At 32.7% G+C, this 16947-nt stretch overlaps 1 protein-coding gene across 3 annotated transcripts in view; it reads right to left on the bottom strand.

The window, feature by feature from the left end:
- Positions 1–12209, bottom strand: part of LOC111044316 — a 54731-nt gene extending 42522 nt beyond the window's left edge. The window contains exons 1-2 of one of the 3 annotated variants that reach the window (XM_022329416.2): positions 12086–12209; positions 838–1228 (exon numbers count right to left, since the gene is read on the bottom strand). In XM_022329416.2, the coding sequence (XP_022185108.2) occupies positions 838–1191 (354 nt within the window). In that variant the 5' untranslated portion in view covers positions 1192–1228; positions 12086–12209. Of the gene's footprint in view, positions 1–837; positions 1229–11570; positions 11593–11949 lie in introns of those variants that run through there. The other 2 variants (XM_022329417.2, XM_022329418.2) reach the window with 2 other exon arrangements.
- Positions 12210–16947: the final 4738 nt, after the last annotated feature.

The following is a 16947-nucleotide window of genomic DNA, read 5'->3' as shown; positions in this document are numbered from 1 at the left end:
TCTTGTTAATTTTCTGTAAAGTGAACGGTTTTCGAGAAATTTGCAAACAAAAATTTAAAATGGCCGCCATTTTGAAAATTTACATCGAAAAGTTTCCATTTTATTTTTTAAAGTTGAGTCTTTATAGCATAAATATTTATGCCAAATTTCAGATCAATAAATCATTTCGTTCTTGAGATAAAAAGTGAAAAAACAAAATGGCAGCTACAAGGATAACCGCTGAGTTTTGGACACTTCAAATACGTCATTTGTAGTCTCCTATCATCCAGGAACAATACCCCAAAATGTTCGACACTACTTCTGAAACACTCTGTATAGTATTTGGATACGTATTTGTAACTATGTGGTTTACACTGATGTAAACCTTACCTTATCATAAGATAACAAAGGAAAATTGTAGGGAAGGAGAGGTATTTTTCTCAGTTTATTAAATAATAGTATTATTGTTAGCCTATATTTTTGAAGTCTATTCAAAGCCTATCAACTTATTCAGAGGTCTGTTCAACTTTGGCCTAGTTTATTTTCAATTCTATTCAATTCCTGAACTTATGTCCAATTTTCTGTTATTTCAAGGCAAACCATTTTTACACATAGGCTTACTCTAATTAGGGGATCTGTTGGATTTCAGTATTTTGTTTTTTATTCAAGTGAATAAGGAATTCATTCATTAAGGAATTCGAGCGAACTCATGGCGATTATAGCTGGAAGTTGTTATAATTAATAATTTTCAACAAGTTATTTTTAAATTTACTTAAATCATCAGTTTACATACAAAATATATGAGATTTTATCTTCATATTTTGTTGTTTGTTAGTGTTTTACATTTTGTCAACTCACCAAACGCAACTGCGACACATTTTTGTAGCCAATATAGCTGAGTATTTTCTCGAGCACCTCATGCGGCAGATCAAACAATTGCAAGTTGGCCGAGGATGATGATGATGATGATGATGATGATGATGAGGACTGTACGGCGACCGTACTGGTGACATCCTGGTGATGATGATGGTAACTTGAGGAGGCCGCCGCGGATGTCAGGTGGTGCCGGGACGACTTGCTCGTCGACGAGGTGTCCGACGAGGATGCACACGAGGAGTTCGCATGCGCAGAAGACTGCGACTGCGCCGCTGACAGGCAGGAAGATGAAGAGTTGCCTCCACCCACGTTGCTCTGCTGTCTCGTTGATACCATCTTCCTAGTTTCAACTTATCACTGTTAAAATTAAAGCCTGCAACACAGAAAACAACAAATTAATTATTTTCAAAAACAATAATTCAAATCAATCTCAATAATATCATCAAATTCAAATAATCCATGAGGTTATTCGGCTCGATTTTTTTTTAGTTTGAAAGTCAAGACTTCTTAAATGATTTGCTTTCAATTTTGTTATTATAAATATAAGACCATAATACCTAATTTATTTATAATTCAAAATTGTTACTTTATCCGGTTTTCCTAAATTTAAATAGTTGGTTGAAAGACTGACTCATGCAAACATCCTTTTGAACTGTATAATAAATTGTGATGATATTTTTGGCCACATTAATTTTCTATTTTATTTCTGAGATAATCTCCAACTTTACTAATTTTATTTTTATATTGTAAGGCAACAAACATATCTACACTAGGGCTTAGCCAAATGAGGCTCTGGTGGATTTTTCAAAGAATAAAAACAGTACAAAGTTTTACAAAAATGATAATGAAATACATGGATAACTTAGATGCCACCTAAATAGATGTAAATAATAATAGATGTTAATAAGGGGATCAAGCTACTTTACTATGGTAAGCCATGTACTGAAATTGGTTTTATTTTTTAGCCAAATTAATAAGACCCGGTTGCACAAAAGCCTGTTAAATTTTAACCGTGATTAATTTCATGAGAATCAATCATAAAAGGCCTTTTTGATGAGACGGCTTCTCTGATTGGTTCTCGAAAAATAATCACGGTTAAAATTCAACTGGCTTTTGTGCAACCGGCATTTATAAAAAAAGGTTTGTCACTAAAATGATTTATCACTAACCGCACTTATAGTGTGTTAGTGATAAATCAGGAGTGTGTATTTATTCAAAATAAATTGTATGATATTGGAATATCTGAGCTCTATATTCCTTTGTTGATTAGCCTATTGTGTGCTACCGCTTTAAAAATTTTAATTTATGTTATGTTTTTTATTAATCTACCAAAGCACAGAAAATGTTAAACTTTTCAATTCCCAGGAAGTAGGAGTAAAATGACATCATTATTTCTACCTGGATTATGAGAAACAATACATACTAGTAAGCAAAAGCTGCATCTACTTGAAAAATTCAATGGAAATTGCAAGATACGACGTGTACTAGAGAGAAAAAAATTGTGAAGTTTCTACACAGAAACTGTGTACACACATATTGTCATAGTTACTGGAAGAGTATGAAAACAGTATCACAGAGGAAAAGGAAAATTGTACCTGAGCTCTAATTCGTATTCACGTTAACAATCAACTAATCTCAATTGCTTTGAACCAAAATTATCAAAGAAATTGTATTCAAAATAAATTTGATTCAATATTAAATCACAAAAGCCAGTTTAATTGGAATTCAAGTGAAATATTTCCTAGAATAGTATTTCAGCTGCATGGGGAATTATTTCAAAAGCTGAGAGATTCAGCTGTATATTATATCATCCATTGTGCTGGGAGCTTAAGCTTACAATCCATCTTGTCTGTATTATACACATGTTGAATTCTTTTTTGAAGGCAAAAATTTAATTTGAGCATGATTCCCACATGAGCCCCAAGGGTTGTGAATGGTCCAGATGTCCAGGAAGAACGATGACAAAAACATATCAACATGAATCGCAAATAGACTTCAGACATTGTGCATCTGGTGCAATTTCAAGTCAGGTGCTCTGATCACATACTTCAGTAATTACTTGAAATAGAGAGTAGTAACTTATATGAATACCATTGTATTATTCATCATTGTGGAGTTTGAAACTTTATGTACATATTTTCTAATAAAGTATTTCACCAGGGTTACTTGATTTGTTAGTTAAATTTTAATCAACAGAAACGTTTTTCGAAGTTGATAAGGGTTTGGAACATTTCAAATTTGGCTGTTTAAATTATGGATGTTTATGCGAGGGAATCTAAAATATAAATAACGATAATTTATTAATAGCAAATAATTTATAATAGCAAATAATTTATAATAGTAAATAATTTATAATAGCAAAATGACGAGAATAAGATTATTACGTGTAGAAAATTGTTAGTTAAATTGTCGGATTAATAGAGAAAATCGATTCTATTCAAAGTTAAAAATCATTTTAAGGAGGAGAAGAATGATCAATTTATTGCAACCATTAGTTAAAATTAGTTGATGGAGAATATAACAAAGTGAAAAGCAGAAATAGGATTTGTATTGAGAGTGAAAACACAGAATGTTCTCAAAAATATTGTGCAGCTTCAAGAGAAAACCGATTGAGTCCTGAAAAAATCCAAACCAGTCACAAAATCCGTTCCGTTCAAGAAGTCTGCATCCATCACAAATCGATAAACGCTTCCACCGATATTTCAACAACACTCCTAGCATCCAAACGATAAACAATAGACAAAATTGTGAAAAAGTCGTGCTAGCAGAAGGAAGAGACGAAAAACAACAAATTGGAACAAAAAACTAGAGGCATCAGAAGAGAAAAACAATTGGCACAAACAGTGATAAATTCATGGTCTAACTTATCTGGGTACAATGGAGGTCTGTGCAATACAAGCCTGCGGCTGCTATGGGAAGTTAGGTTGTTGTTTAATGGCTTGGAACCGGCCAATTATTTCCCATTCATTTCCCCCTTTTGCTGGATTCCTCTAATTGACAGAGACCGAGTATCGCCATCGCCATCAAATCTAATCACAATAAACGGCAAACCAAGGCACACTGCATATACACACACAAACAACCAAATTGATCTGAAATTAGCTATTACAGTACAACCATCTCACTCCCACCACTATGTAAACGGGGCGGCGGAGGGGGGAAGGGTTATTTACTCTTTTCCCCAGTTCGCGTAGCCTACCATTATTCAGTTGCCTCCGAAAATTACGAAAAATATATGCATTAATTATTATGTAAACTGAGAAGAATCAATCTAGATTGAAGCCGATGATAAGTTGGTTGAAATCGATAGTGAGTCACTTGTTCAAACGAAGTGCATTTTTTATTCAAGATACTGTACTGTAGCGACAGTTATCATTTCACATATTCCAGTTAACTATATTATTTAAAGTATGGCTTTACTTATTCTCTATTTTTTGCTGTTTCTCCTTCAGCCTTCTAATTTACAAATGCCACATGAAATATACATAGACAATAATTTATGAAAGATTGACTGACAATAAAATCAATATTATAATATTATTGATGTAGATGGAGACGTAGATTATTGATTGGTTTAAGAAAATTTGAAGGCAGGTAAAAATTTCTAGAAAACTATTCCACCGATAAATTTATATCATTTTTATAAAATACTTGAAATATCTATAAAAAATGGCATAACTACACAGATAAGAAAATACTAAATTATTGATTCGTTGAAACATAAGTGATTTTTTTCGGCAGATTTGGAAAACTAAGAAGTATTTTTAAATATCCAAAAAGCAACCTTATGCTATTATTAGTTTACAGAGAGCCTTACAAAAACACATCTTGAACCTGATTCGCGATTCTTGAATATTGATAGCCTGTTGGAAATGAGCCAGTTGAAATTGTTGATTGGTAAAATGAGCTGAACTCTCTCGAAGATCAACAAATAAATAAGTCGAATACAGATTAGAAAAAATGAGAAAATAACTGAAGCAAATCGAAGAAACAAACAACTCATACATAATTGGAAAATAATAGATTGATAAGGAGCTGAAGTATGTGTATGAGTGATTAGCCACTCACGATACATAAATCAACATGGCACTATGAATTGACAAGATTTAAAATTATTTCCAATTATCATGCATAAAACCTATGATCATTACATGAAGAAAGCTACCCTTTCCAAGCGATATAATTAGTGTTTTTGCAATTTTACAAGACAGAATGGATCTTCGAAAACTAAAAAAAAACCGGGTTAGCCCATGAACTTTAGAAGTAGAAATCTGAAAAGCTTTCCTATACCCACAAGAAAAACGTTGAATTAATAGTGTAGGAAAAATTTAGTTACAAATACAATGGAAATAAATAATAGACCTCTCAGTTTCACTCAATGAACATTTTCCCACCAAGTAACAAAGTAAACCAATAGGATACCTCTAAAATGCTGAAATGGCATTAAACAGTTTTCAATTTCTGAACCAAATAATCCTGAAATACATACAATTGAAATAACTTGAAAGGGAAAGAGAAGGCACGTAATACGAATTTTACACTAAAAAATCCAAAATTTTGATAAAATATACCTATTGATGAATTCGAATGGAAACTATTTAAAAACTATGAATATCTTTTAGAATACTCTGCATCTTCAAGAATGTTTTACTGTACAGTAATTCTAAACAGCGTTATAAAAATGCAGTAGCATTTTGGCAACTAGAAGTGTATACAAGCTCCAATTACCAAGATGAAGACTTCAGTCATTTTCAATATCAGTTTTTCCAAAAGAACCCAACCTAGCTCAAATATAAAACTAGAAAATAATATTTGGAGACTAAAACCAATGAAACTTTCTAATAAGGATACCGTACTAAAGACAGAATACCAAAGCAGTGGTTCTCAAACCAGGACTGCCAGGTGGAACGCAAGGTGGCCGTTTGCAAAATAAAACAATTCATTTCAGATTAGTGATTAAGAAACGTTAAAATTTATCAATTCAATACTTGTCAACTACATACAGTACTTGTAAGAGGGTTTGAGAAACAGATGTTTGGGTATTTTTGGGTACCGGTACAGAAACAAGCTGAACCATATAGATTTATTTATTTATTCTTACAAAAATCTAGGAGTGCAACAGGCATAACAGCCCAAACGCACTCATGAATACAGGAAATACAATCAAGACTCTGGAATACAGGTAAAAAAGCTCAAACTGTGTGGTCTAAAGCTACATTTCACGTATAACAAGGAGGCACCGGTACGAAAAAATGTATTTTTTCTCAATGGGAACCCTTTTATTATTCGAATAGACCAGACATGAAACAAAACAACAAATTCATTCTTATATTCACTGAAAACCTCATTCAAAAAGTGAAAAAATCAAATCTTTCAAACCGATCATCATGATAAAAAGTTCAATTCGAACCAAGCCCTTCATTCAATAATTTAAGCTGGGACTAGAGATTGCAAAAATAAAAAATATAACTGGCATACTCATGAAGAGCTCCGTTAGAGTACACATTGAACAATGTGTAGAGCACACTACTTATGAACAAGCGATCATTGAACAAAAGCCTCTCAAGGACCAGTCGTATGCAAGGCAGCAGCTTAATGCTCAATCGACGAGATATTATAAATTATCGTGCATTTTGTCAATAAAATTGGACAAGATGAAAGCCGCATGAATGTGACCGCAGAAAATCACATCAACTTTAAACTCATTATAGTTTAATGTGTGGTCAAACCATTAAGCTGACTAAGCATTGCATTTAGCTAATTTTGTGGTTAGAAAACTCTTTCTATCAAGATGTGTGACAATCCAAACAGAAAACTGAGCCAACGTGAACTTCCAATGGAGCCGTAACAATACATAGTGACTACATAAAAGAGAAAGGGGATGAACGTATTTCATCATCTAAACAAGAGACAGGAATAAACATAACATTTTTCTACATTCCTTTTTATCTGACCACCATACACTAATGAGGACAGCCATAGAAAAGTCCAGAGTAAATCAGTTTATTGAATCATACAAAGAGTTCTAGATTGAAGACATGCGGGTTCAAACTGGAAATGTGAATTAAGAATTTAAAATTGGAATTCTAAATAGAAATGAGCTACAACTAGAATCCCGACCCCTTACGTGATTCAAAAATGTTTTGCTGTCAATTATTAATCAACAATTATTGTTAATTCTCAGTGAATTATAACAATCTGTGTAACAAAATTTTTTCCCCTATTCTAGATTCATCTCCAAATAATATTCATTCATTTTTTCTGAGGTTTGTGCCCTATTCTTGTGCAAGGATAATGAGAAGGATGATGTTAAGAGATGAATGGACGTACTTTTCAAGGCGAGTTTCAAACGACCAATAAGTTAATTAAAGTTGTCAACCTATGTTACTGGAGCTGGTTTCACACAGATACCCAAGTTTTTTGCAGATTCTCTTGGTTCCACCGAGAGAACGAAACTTTTCAATCCAAGTATTCAGATACGGTTCTAAGTGCAGAGACAACCACATACCTTTTTCAATTTATTAAAAGCAATAATTTAATTAGTTACTGAAAGTCTATTAGCACTCAGAGTTAGTATTACAAGCAACAATTTAATTAATTACTGAAAGGCTATCAACACTCAAAGTTTGTGACATTGGAAAAGTTGAGTGTGAAGTCCAGTGTCAATCCCAGAAGTTGGTGGTATATCACATTCGTCTTTTCACAATTTATTATGATTAAACTGTTATAAGACTTTCAATAACTATAATATTTCAAACATGATATCTTTGATAAACATAAAGATTTCCCGAATAATTTCTCCAAGTAAGAGCGTTTAAAAACAATGTAATAAAAGAAATCTAGATAGGAAAAACTTGAAAGCCTTTTTTTTCAATTGATCATCTATACAGTATGGTACGTTTATCTCAATGGAAAATCATCAATTAAAATAAAGTTTAAATAAACTTAAAAATATTCAAATATACAAGGTGGATATTCAAAATACATGTGATAGAAGGATCTGAAAAAAATAGAAGGATTGGGAAGATGAACAATCTAATGTAGAGTAAATTCAATATTTTTTATTAAAGGAATGAAATATTACTTTACTTAAAAAATGAAATATACTTGAGGAATAAAAAATTACTTTCCTTAAAAAATGTTTTGATTTATGAAGATTGAATGAATAATGATACCTTTTGGGAGCTAGTGATATAGATACATGAATTTATTATTATATCGGATGATGCCCACATGAGCTTTTAACTTTTGAGTGGGTAATAGAAATTGCGAGGGTTATTTGATGAGATGATCAATCGTGCATGCCTACCGGCGGATGGGATTCCAACTCACGACCAGATAGCAGACTGAAGGGTGCAACGCCTTGGTCGTCTCAGCTAACCTGGCCGGCAAATTTGTACTATATGCTACTTTTGAAGGACGAGAATGATTATGAAACCCAATTAATATTCCAGCAATGTGCATACTTAGTAAAATTCAATCAATATGTTGGACAGAAAGTTGAAGGAGATGATTAAAGGGGTGTAAGTTTAGGAATGCTAGAAATGCTCTAGGTAATGAAAATTAACAGATCATTGGTAAATTTTAATCCTGAGATATACAAAGACATGGTGATATAAAGTAGAAGCTGAAAAAAATATATATTGTAAATCCTACGTTCAACTATGCTTTTCTCTCCAACCTTGTTACAATAGATTAGAGAAGATATTTTCAGTGGGGAAATGGACAGGATTGGAACTTTACATCTTTCAGCATTATAAAAGCTGCACGCATGAGAAGCTTTATTTCTAAAGCAATATGATATATAATTATGTGCTTCGAAATATTTTTGTATGTTAACAACTTGACATAGGATGAAGTGCTAGTGATGTCTTTGACCAGTTTATTAAGAGAAAATCACTCATAAACTACCAATAAGATGACTGAGATGATGCACTTGGTCATAGATCATATCATGATATATCACACCCCTTTTTCACTGTCATATTACCTACGGTCTACTCTTGTGGGGTCATTCACCTAAGGTGTGGACGAACTGAAGCTGCAACAAAGGTATGCCCGGGTGACTGTAAGTGAACATCGTGCACACTGCAAGTCCCTTTTTGTTAGGCTGGGTATCTTGAGGACTTGGAAACCCGGTCAGATGTGCATCACTACAACAACAGGCATCGAGTGCTGATTGACATTCGCAGGATGCGCCTCCAGAGATCGCAGGTATGCTACAGGAACTCAGCGTTACGCTTCTTCAACCAGCCACCAGCGCGGGTAAACATTTGGAATTGGGTGCATTTGAAAGAATAGTGACCAAATGCTTGAAGGTCAGGGCCTATTACAGTTTTCGGGAGTTTCTGAACAATGACTTGACTCAGATTTTGGCATGTTTGTGTGTTTTGTTTGAAACCTGGGTAGGATCCCACACACTGCCATCTTGATCATAATCATGTGTTAAGTAGTGATTTATATTATGACGACATCGATCCCAAAAGTGTGGTAAAGGATGAAGAAGGTATCAACGTAATTTTGAAATAATTAACCTAAGAAATGCAGGAAACAAAAAAATGCTAACTGACAAAGGCAGAAACAAGATGTACCTAACCTTACGCATCTCACATATTTTGTAATAACTGTCTTTTTTCTTTAGGGCTACTCTTCAATATGAATGGAAATCCAAGTACCCTTTTTAAAATTGTTTAGTCACAACATTTTTCGGTGGCTATATGATGCCATAATCAAGTTGACTTGACTTGATATATGATGCCATTATAAAATCAAGTCAACTTGATTATGGATGGCATCATATAGCTGCCGGAACATGTTGTGACTAAACAATTTTAAAAAGGGTACTTGGTTTTCTATTTGTAATAGTGACTAACTTATTCATGCTAACAGAAGGATGTCACACCTAAGATATGGCATCGTCGCATGGGGATCACCAGCACAGGGAAATCTCGAGAGAATATTAAATATACAAAAGAGGACAGTGCGAATCCTACTAAGATCAAACTACATAGAACACTGTAAGCCACTCTTTGAGCAGACTGGTATCCTCACAGTAGTCTCGATAAACATCCTGGAATCCATCATCCTAGCGGTAAACCAAAGTCCGGCTTTAAGACGAGATAAGTACAGTTATAGAACACGCAACGTGGATGACATAAGCCTCCCCCAGCATCGACTTAAAAAGTATAGTAAATCTCCAGCCTATTCGGGGGCATACCTGTTTAACCTGCTTCCTGGCAACATAAAATCCCTAGTGAATGGCAACACCTTCATAAAAAGCCTAAAACAATACCTGATAGACAGACCATACTATTGTATTACAGAATTCATTGATGACCACACTTTCTCACACCTTAAACAAAGGTGAACACCGACTCCCCCACGAAAAGGACGATTCCCCGGTCAAGCAGACTGCGGAGAAGACAAAAGAAGTAACAAGTAACAGGAAGTAAGTAAGGCCTACAATCACGGTCTCACAAGTTGATCCTTTAATTGAGTTATCCCTTTAACATCATCAAGACGCTACTAACCAATATCCAAAACAATAACATCTTGTTAACAAGCTATTAACACTACACTTGTAGTATGTACTACAGCTTGGACGAGTTTGTAGAGGAACATACCAACAGACCGTAAGAAGACACACAACCCATACAAAAGAGAAGATGAAAAGACTATTCCCGCAGCCCTGGCTGTTGGTGGAGACTACATAAACAAAAAATGCCTGGCATGCTGTAATTTTATAATTAGGATATAGCAGTCAGTCATACGCAGTTGAGTTACTTTGGCATCCGCCCGCCCCGCAAGGTAAAACTAGGGATCAACTTGTCAGACCACATCGACCCTCATTTCCCTCAAGTGGTTCTGTTCCAGTAGGTATCTTACCCTCACGAAATCAATTGAATAAGGAGAATTAACAAAATATTCTCTTCCAAACCAGTTAGATCTTTATGTAGAGTAAAATAAAAGTGACAGCGAAGATCGCTGATATTTAAGAATTTTTTCACAAGTATGATTTGGAAAATTTGCCAGACCTTTTTTGGGGGTGAAGAAAAACTTAAAAATGATCTATTTAATAATCTTGGTGGTTATACTACTGTATCAAACCAGAAATAATAATAACAGCTATAAGTCTATGACTGATATGAATTAAGGGATTTTATCAAACTAGCTTCAATCAAATTAAGTTGAAATAGAACATGTTGAAAATATTCATCGAATAAAGACTACTCATTTGACAAAATAAGATTAAAACTCTTATCTAACAATTAAAAAAAAAGTTTTCAATTATTCATGGTTATGGAGAGAACATGCTCAAACTCTTCTACAAAAGCTGGTGGCACATGTGGCAAAGAAAGAGTAGATACGGTACCGTTCTTTTGGGCTTGATTAATCAACTGGGAGAAGAGTATTATTACTGAATGTACATTCTACTTTCATAAAATACTGCAGTCTATAAAAACCATGCATTTTTGAATTCAATAATTGCTTATTAGCAATCTGGACTCTAACCTATTTTTAAAAACACTTAGGTTATGTTTCTAGAGAAAGGTGCGCAGCCTCTGAGAATTCAGAGATTAGAAAGCAATTAAGTTATTACATTAATAAAAAATAGATACCTTAGCCTAGAAAACGTATATGATGATAATAAATAGAAATTCTGTTTTGTAACTATAGGTAATTCAGCAAGCACTACAATCAGTATAATTACGTACCTCAGTAGATTGGAAATAACTTTCATAAGATACATAAATACAAAGCCAATTCCACACGTAGAATAATTTACAATTTTACAAAAACTAAAATGGTCAATAATTAAAAAAATATTGATGTAAATTAATTAGATGAATCTTATTTCTCAACTTATCTATGGAAAGACCAGCAGATATTATCACAAAAGAAAATTAGTTCGATTCGAATTTTGCAATAAGAAAGAATTAGCAAAAGCATTCTAAAGTTAGCTAGTTGATAATTCTTTACTAATATAGTAACTAATTGCAAAACATAATAATTTTATAGAAACTACGCCACGGACTACAGTTCAACCATCTTTGTAATGGTTGATCGTTCTGTGAAGGGAAGAGGTTCACGTACTTCACATCTGTGTCAACTTTCTGTCGTTTACACACTTTCTATTTACGAGCAGATCAATTCAGCATAATCCACACACCTTATACTACAATAATATAGTAAAATTATAATGAAATAAAGAGAATAAATGTCAAATTACATGTGAAAATGATACACAGGTCCCTGCAGCTTAACCGTTTCTTAAAGCTAGGCTGGGTAATTTCTGGGAGGGGGTTAGAACAAAGCAACACCGATGCTATTGGTCTGGCGTTCAATGCCTCGATTCGACAGCTACTGGCCTCTCCTGACTGCCTTGTCAACTAGAGGCTCGTGGTTTCCAACATGGTGGAAATTCAAATGTGCGCTCGAAGAAAAGTTTTGGAAAACTAAACAAGAAAAAGTTTAAATTGCTGAAATAATTATTGTCGATGGAAATAAAAGCACAGTTTAGACTTCCAGATACAATGATATGAACATTTGGCATTTTCAACTTCTATCATTAACATTTTGGAAAAAAAAACATTATTTGCAGTTTTTCTACACCTTGCTTAAAATTTTAAGAATTGAATATAATTTTCGAGTACTTATGTTAGAAACAATAACATTTTTCGAGAAGTGAAACTTTCGTATTCTACCTTTTACACTATCATGTTTTTTGTACCTTCTTTTATGAATTTCTTCATACCTTCTTCTTTTACCTTCTTAAATAAATACCTATATTAAATCCCATCTTATCCAAAAAAAAAATTTTTTTTAATCTGCAAAAATACTTAGTTTTAACCATATATTAAGTTTATTAGTGGGTTTCAATTGCAAATGTGAGGCCGCCGAAAACAATGGATGGACAGATAGTAGTTCTACTCACTTTATAATGGCAGTGGATAAAGATAGGAGAATAGCGATGCCGATTCTCTGCATTAATTAATTATATTTCTACACCGTCAAAAACATAATTGGCATCGTTGTGGACCTAGAAAAGGGTAGTACCACCGGCATTGTCGAATGATAGACAAGGATAGCAAAACCAAAGTTGAAAAAATACTGTCATTATAACATGGACCTCACTATAGTGACCCTTCAGTGGTCGCCTATTGTCGCCTAATTAAGTAACAAAATATTTCATCTCAATTATAAAAATTTATTATGAAATTATTGAAAAATATAATTTCTTACTTAATAGAATATAATTATTTTAAACGAGAATAAGGGCTAGTGAGGGCCGTTTGCACAGTGAAAGCTTAAACTGAATTCAATCAGCTGTTGGCTTAAACTCAAAATGAATCACATTATAACAAATGATACTTGATATAGATTTACTCCAGTTTAAGATGAAATTTAGTTTAAACAGGCACTGTGCAAACGGCACTTAATATTACATCAACCTCTATTAGCTACCGTCTATAGAAGGCATTGACAAGACAGAGGATCGGCAACGTTTTTCTCCTATCTTTCTCCACTGCCATTACAACGTGGACCTCACTATAGTAGACCGGAAAAATTTCAGCCGAACTCAAAATCAGGCTTGCCAAGCTAGTTGCCAACATCCGTATAGGAACCATTAGAAGAAAAACTAGAAAACTATCAATAAAAATATATTCTAAGGATATGATTGAGAGAGGAAAAAATACAATGATAATAATATAATTTTTTAATTTGTTTGAGGTTTTTGAACTTTTTGTGAGCGTTCAAACTGTTTGAAATTAGGATTTGTACTTGACGAATGAACTTTTTCGACTTTGAGCGCTCATAAAAAGTTTAAAAACGCCAAACAAATAAAACACATTGTATGAATCTCAATGAAAATTGAAAATTCCTTCCTCTTCCCAACCATATCCTTAGACTAATCAGATTTTGTCTGATAGTTTTCCAGTGATATTGAAGTTTTTAAATATATCGAGGAATCTATATATACGAAGTATCTCAAATTTTGTTGTTCTTTGTTTTGCTGTTTCTTTTTGTTCAAATTGTATGTAGGATCTATGGTCTACGGCTGTTACCCATTCTGTTAGACCCTCCACTCCTCATTTTGTCATGCTGTTTATTGGTTACTGTTAAAAAACACTTCATTCAAATGGGCTACTTCGAAAGTCGGGAGAAAATACTATGCTACTTCAAGTTATCAATTACATGCCTCACTGCATGCAATTAATAGTTCACACAACAGCTGTGTTTTCAATAAGTAACATTGAGATATTGAATTGCATGCAATCCATAATCCACTCGACAGCTGATTTATAATATATAATTCTTATAGTCTGATTTTTACTCTAATATTAGCGTGTGAAGGAGGCTCCTTTTCCTTTCATATTATCCTTGAAATACAAAATTTCCAAAAACCTTGTATATACGTCGACGCGCAATTTAAAAAAGGAACATACCTGTCAAATTTTATGAAAATCTATTTCCGCGTCTCGCCGTAAAAACATATAAACATAAAGAGAAATGCAAAACCGTCGACTTTAATCTTAGACCTCACTTCGTCTCACCGTAAAAACATATAAACATAAAGAGAAATACAAAACCGTCGACTTGAATCTTAGACCTCACTTCGCTCGGTCAATTACTGTTGGACGATTCCAACCTCGAATAATTACTATAAGTGCTAGACCAGTATTCGTCTAGCAAGTATTCATTAGGTTTCCAATTAATAAAATAAGTGGTCAAAAGTATCACTCAATTAATGTGACAAGGTAAGGCTAGGATAAATAATGGGTTAATTTTGAGAATAGTCTATAAATAACAAACTTGATTGCAGATTGAAAATGTAATTTTCTCAATTGAGATAAATACCAGTGTTTGAATAAGGGTTGACGAGGGACTTTTAGAATTATTAGAGAAAACATTTTCTGATGTATTTTAATCACCTAGCAAAAGATTGAGCTTACATTTTAAAATAATTTAATTTGTTCATGTATGAGGAGATTAGACAGAACAATCTTCATTTACACTATCAAGTGCAATAGGGATAGCCTACCATAATTTATTATAATATGCCTACATCGTCATAGTAATAACATATCTTCATGCGTTATGATCTTCCTCCTTGGTACGGTACTATGACATCGCTGTTCGATTATCGTTATTATTTTGAACAAGTAGGTTGGTAAATAAAAAATGTATCAATTCATCATACGCTTTTTTCACTCAATACTCAATTGACTGTGCATTTTGACCAGGAATGTTGATTCTGTGATGTTGCTCCTAGCACAATGTCAACTTACAGAATGATAAGAGCATAATATGAGTATAGAATAGAAAAATGTAAGTAGGCCTATATTGAAGTGAAAATGAAAGCATTTCTTCCATGGCTAAGTGTCATGAGTTATTTTTCAAATTATCACTATTTGTAACAGTTAATTATTTTATGTATTCAGGTAATTGGTGACTATCTTTCTAATAATAATAATAATAAATTTATTTCTCAATAAGCATTCATTACAAACACAACATTACTACTAGAAATAATTATTCTATTGAGAAGACACTCCCGAGAAAAATTCTATTTTGGGAGTTGCCATCAAAGTCCATTTGTATAATTTATTTCATGAAATCAATTAAAAATAAATTAACTTAAACCATGAAATGTAAATATTCTAACAAAAGAGCTTACAGTCGGAATTTTTACAAAAGTTATTAATATTTGAATAAAAAAATGAAAGTGAATGATGGAGATAGTACTACCTTATGTCTAATAGAATATTGTAGTGTAAAACTAGAAGTTTTTTTTTCAAGAGAAGATGAAGAATGAGGTTATGACAATGAAAATTAATCTATGTTGAAAATGAAAAGAGAGAGATGAATGATGAAAAGCGGCTTTGTCAGTTATTGTCAAAAACAAAAGCAAGCGTAAGAAAGAAAGAAAAGAAAATAGTTCGTTCCGTACCTTTCAAGCTTTTATTATTTAATTATAATTCTGTTTGTGTATTGTGGCTTATGGGTGCAATCTTAGCTTGTGAATTTAACTATTTTTTTTAATTTCTTCATTAACTATTCATTTATTCAACATGATTTATGAAAAAATAAGTAATGTTGTTTAAATGCTGTATTAGATTCTCACTATAGAAGTGCTATAGAAGAAATTGATAAGCTTGGTGATAACTGTTGAATCTTAAAAAAATTAAGTACGGCAATAGAAATCAGTTTGATTTGAATTAATCAACATTCAATTGCAAAAATTCAGTTTCTTTCCAAAGGAACCTTGGAAATTATTAGAGGCATTGAGTGAAAATTCAACAAAAAATTGAATGAATGAAAAACTAATAAATTTCATGGTGGATTTCATTTGATGTACATAAATATAGGCGTTTTATAGAAATTAATTGAAGCTATTTTCATAATTCGATCACATAATGACATGAAATATTATTGTCGCTTTAATTATGTAATTATTACAGACTTTGATTCACAAATTTAATACAATATAATGTTTCAATCTGAGATCAATTCTATTATTCTTGAGAGCTTTCTAATCACGATTTCATGAAATATTCTGCTCTTATTACATAAATGAAACACGTTTTTAATAACATTAGTAGATCATACTGCTTCAATTTTCACATCTTCCAATTTACATGTTACATGTGTATCTAAATGTACGGTATATAATAGAGTTTGAAAGTTCTCCTCTTCTCTAGACTAACAGTTCTATTGACAGTATTCGAGTACATTTCGATGCACAACTCACACGTCTCGTATGATTTGGTAGAATTGATCAATAATTCTGATAATGTATCTCAAGAATTTAGTAATGTAGCACATCATAAATCATTAAAAAATTTGAGAAGACTCATATTTAAAACAATTCTGTATCATAAAATGAACAACAATACGGTATGTGTATAACAATTTATTTTAATAATAACATTTTACTGGATGATACAAAAACTAAATTCCATAATCTCTGTTCTTATCCTCTGTTGTGCAATGGAAAATGTTTCTGAAATTAACATAATTTATGTTGCAATATTTGATGCAGAGTACTGTATTTATAATGCAGTAATAGATAAATTTTATTGTATGAAT

The sequence above is a fragment of the Nilaparvata lugens genome, chromosome 8, assembly GCF_014356525.2.
Source record: "Nilaparvata lugens isolate BPH chromosome 8, ASM1435652v1, whole genome shotgun sequence".
Classification (NCBI taxonomy): Eukaryota; Metazoa; Arthropoda; class Insecta; order Hemiptera; family Delphacidae; genus Nilaparvata; species Nilaparvata lugens.
This window is presented reverse-complemented; position numbering and strand designations above follow the sequence as displayed.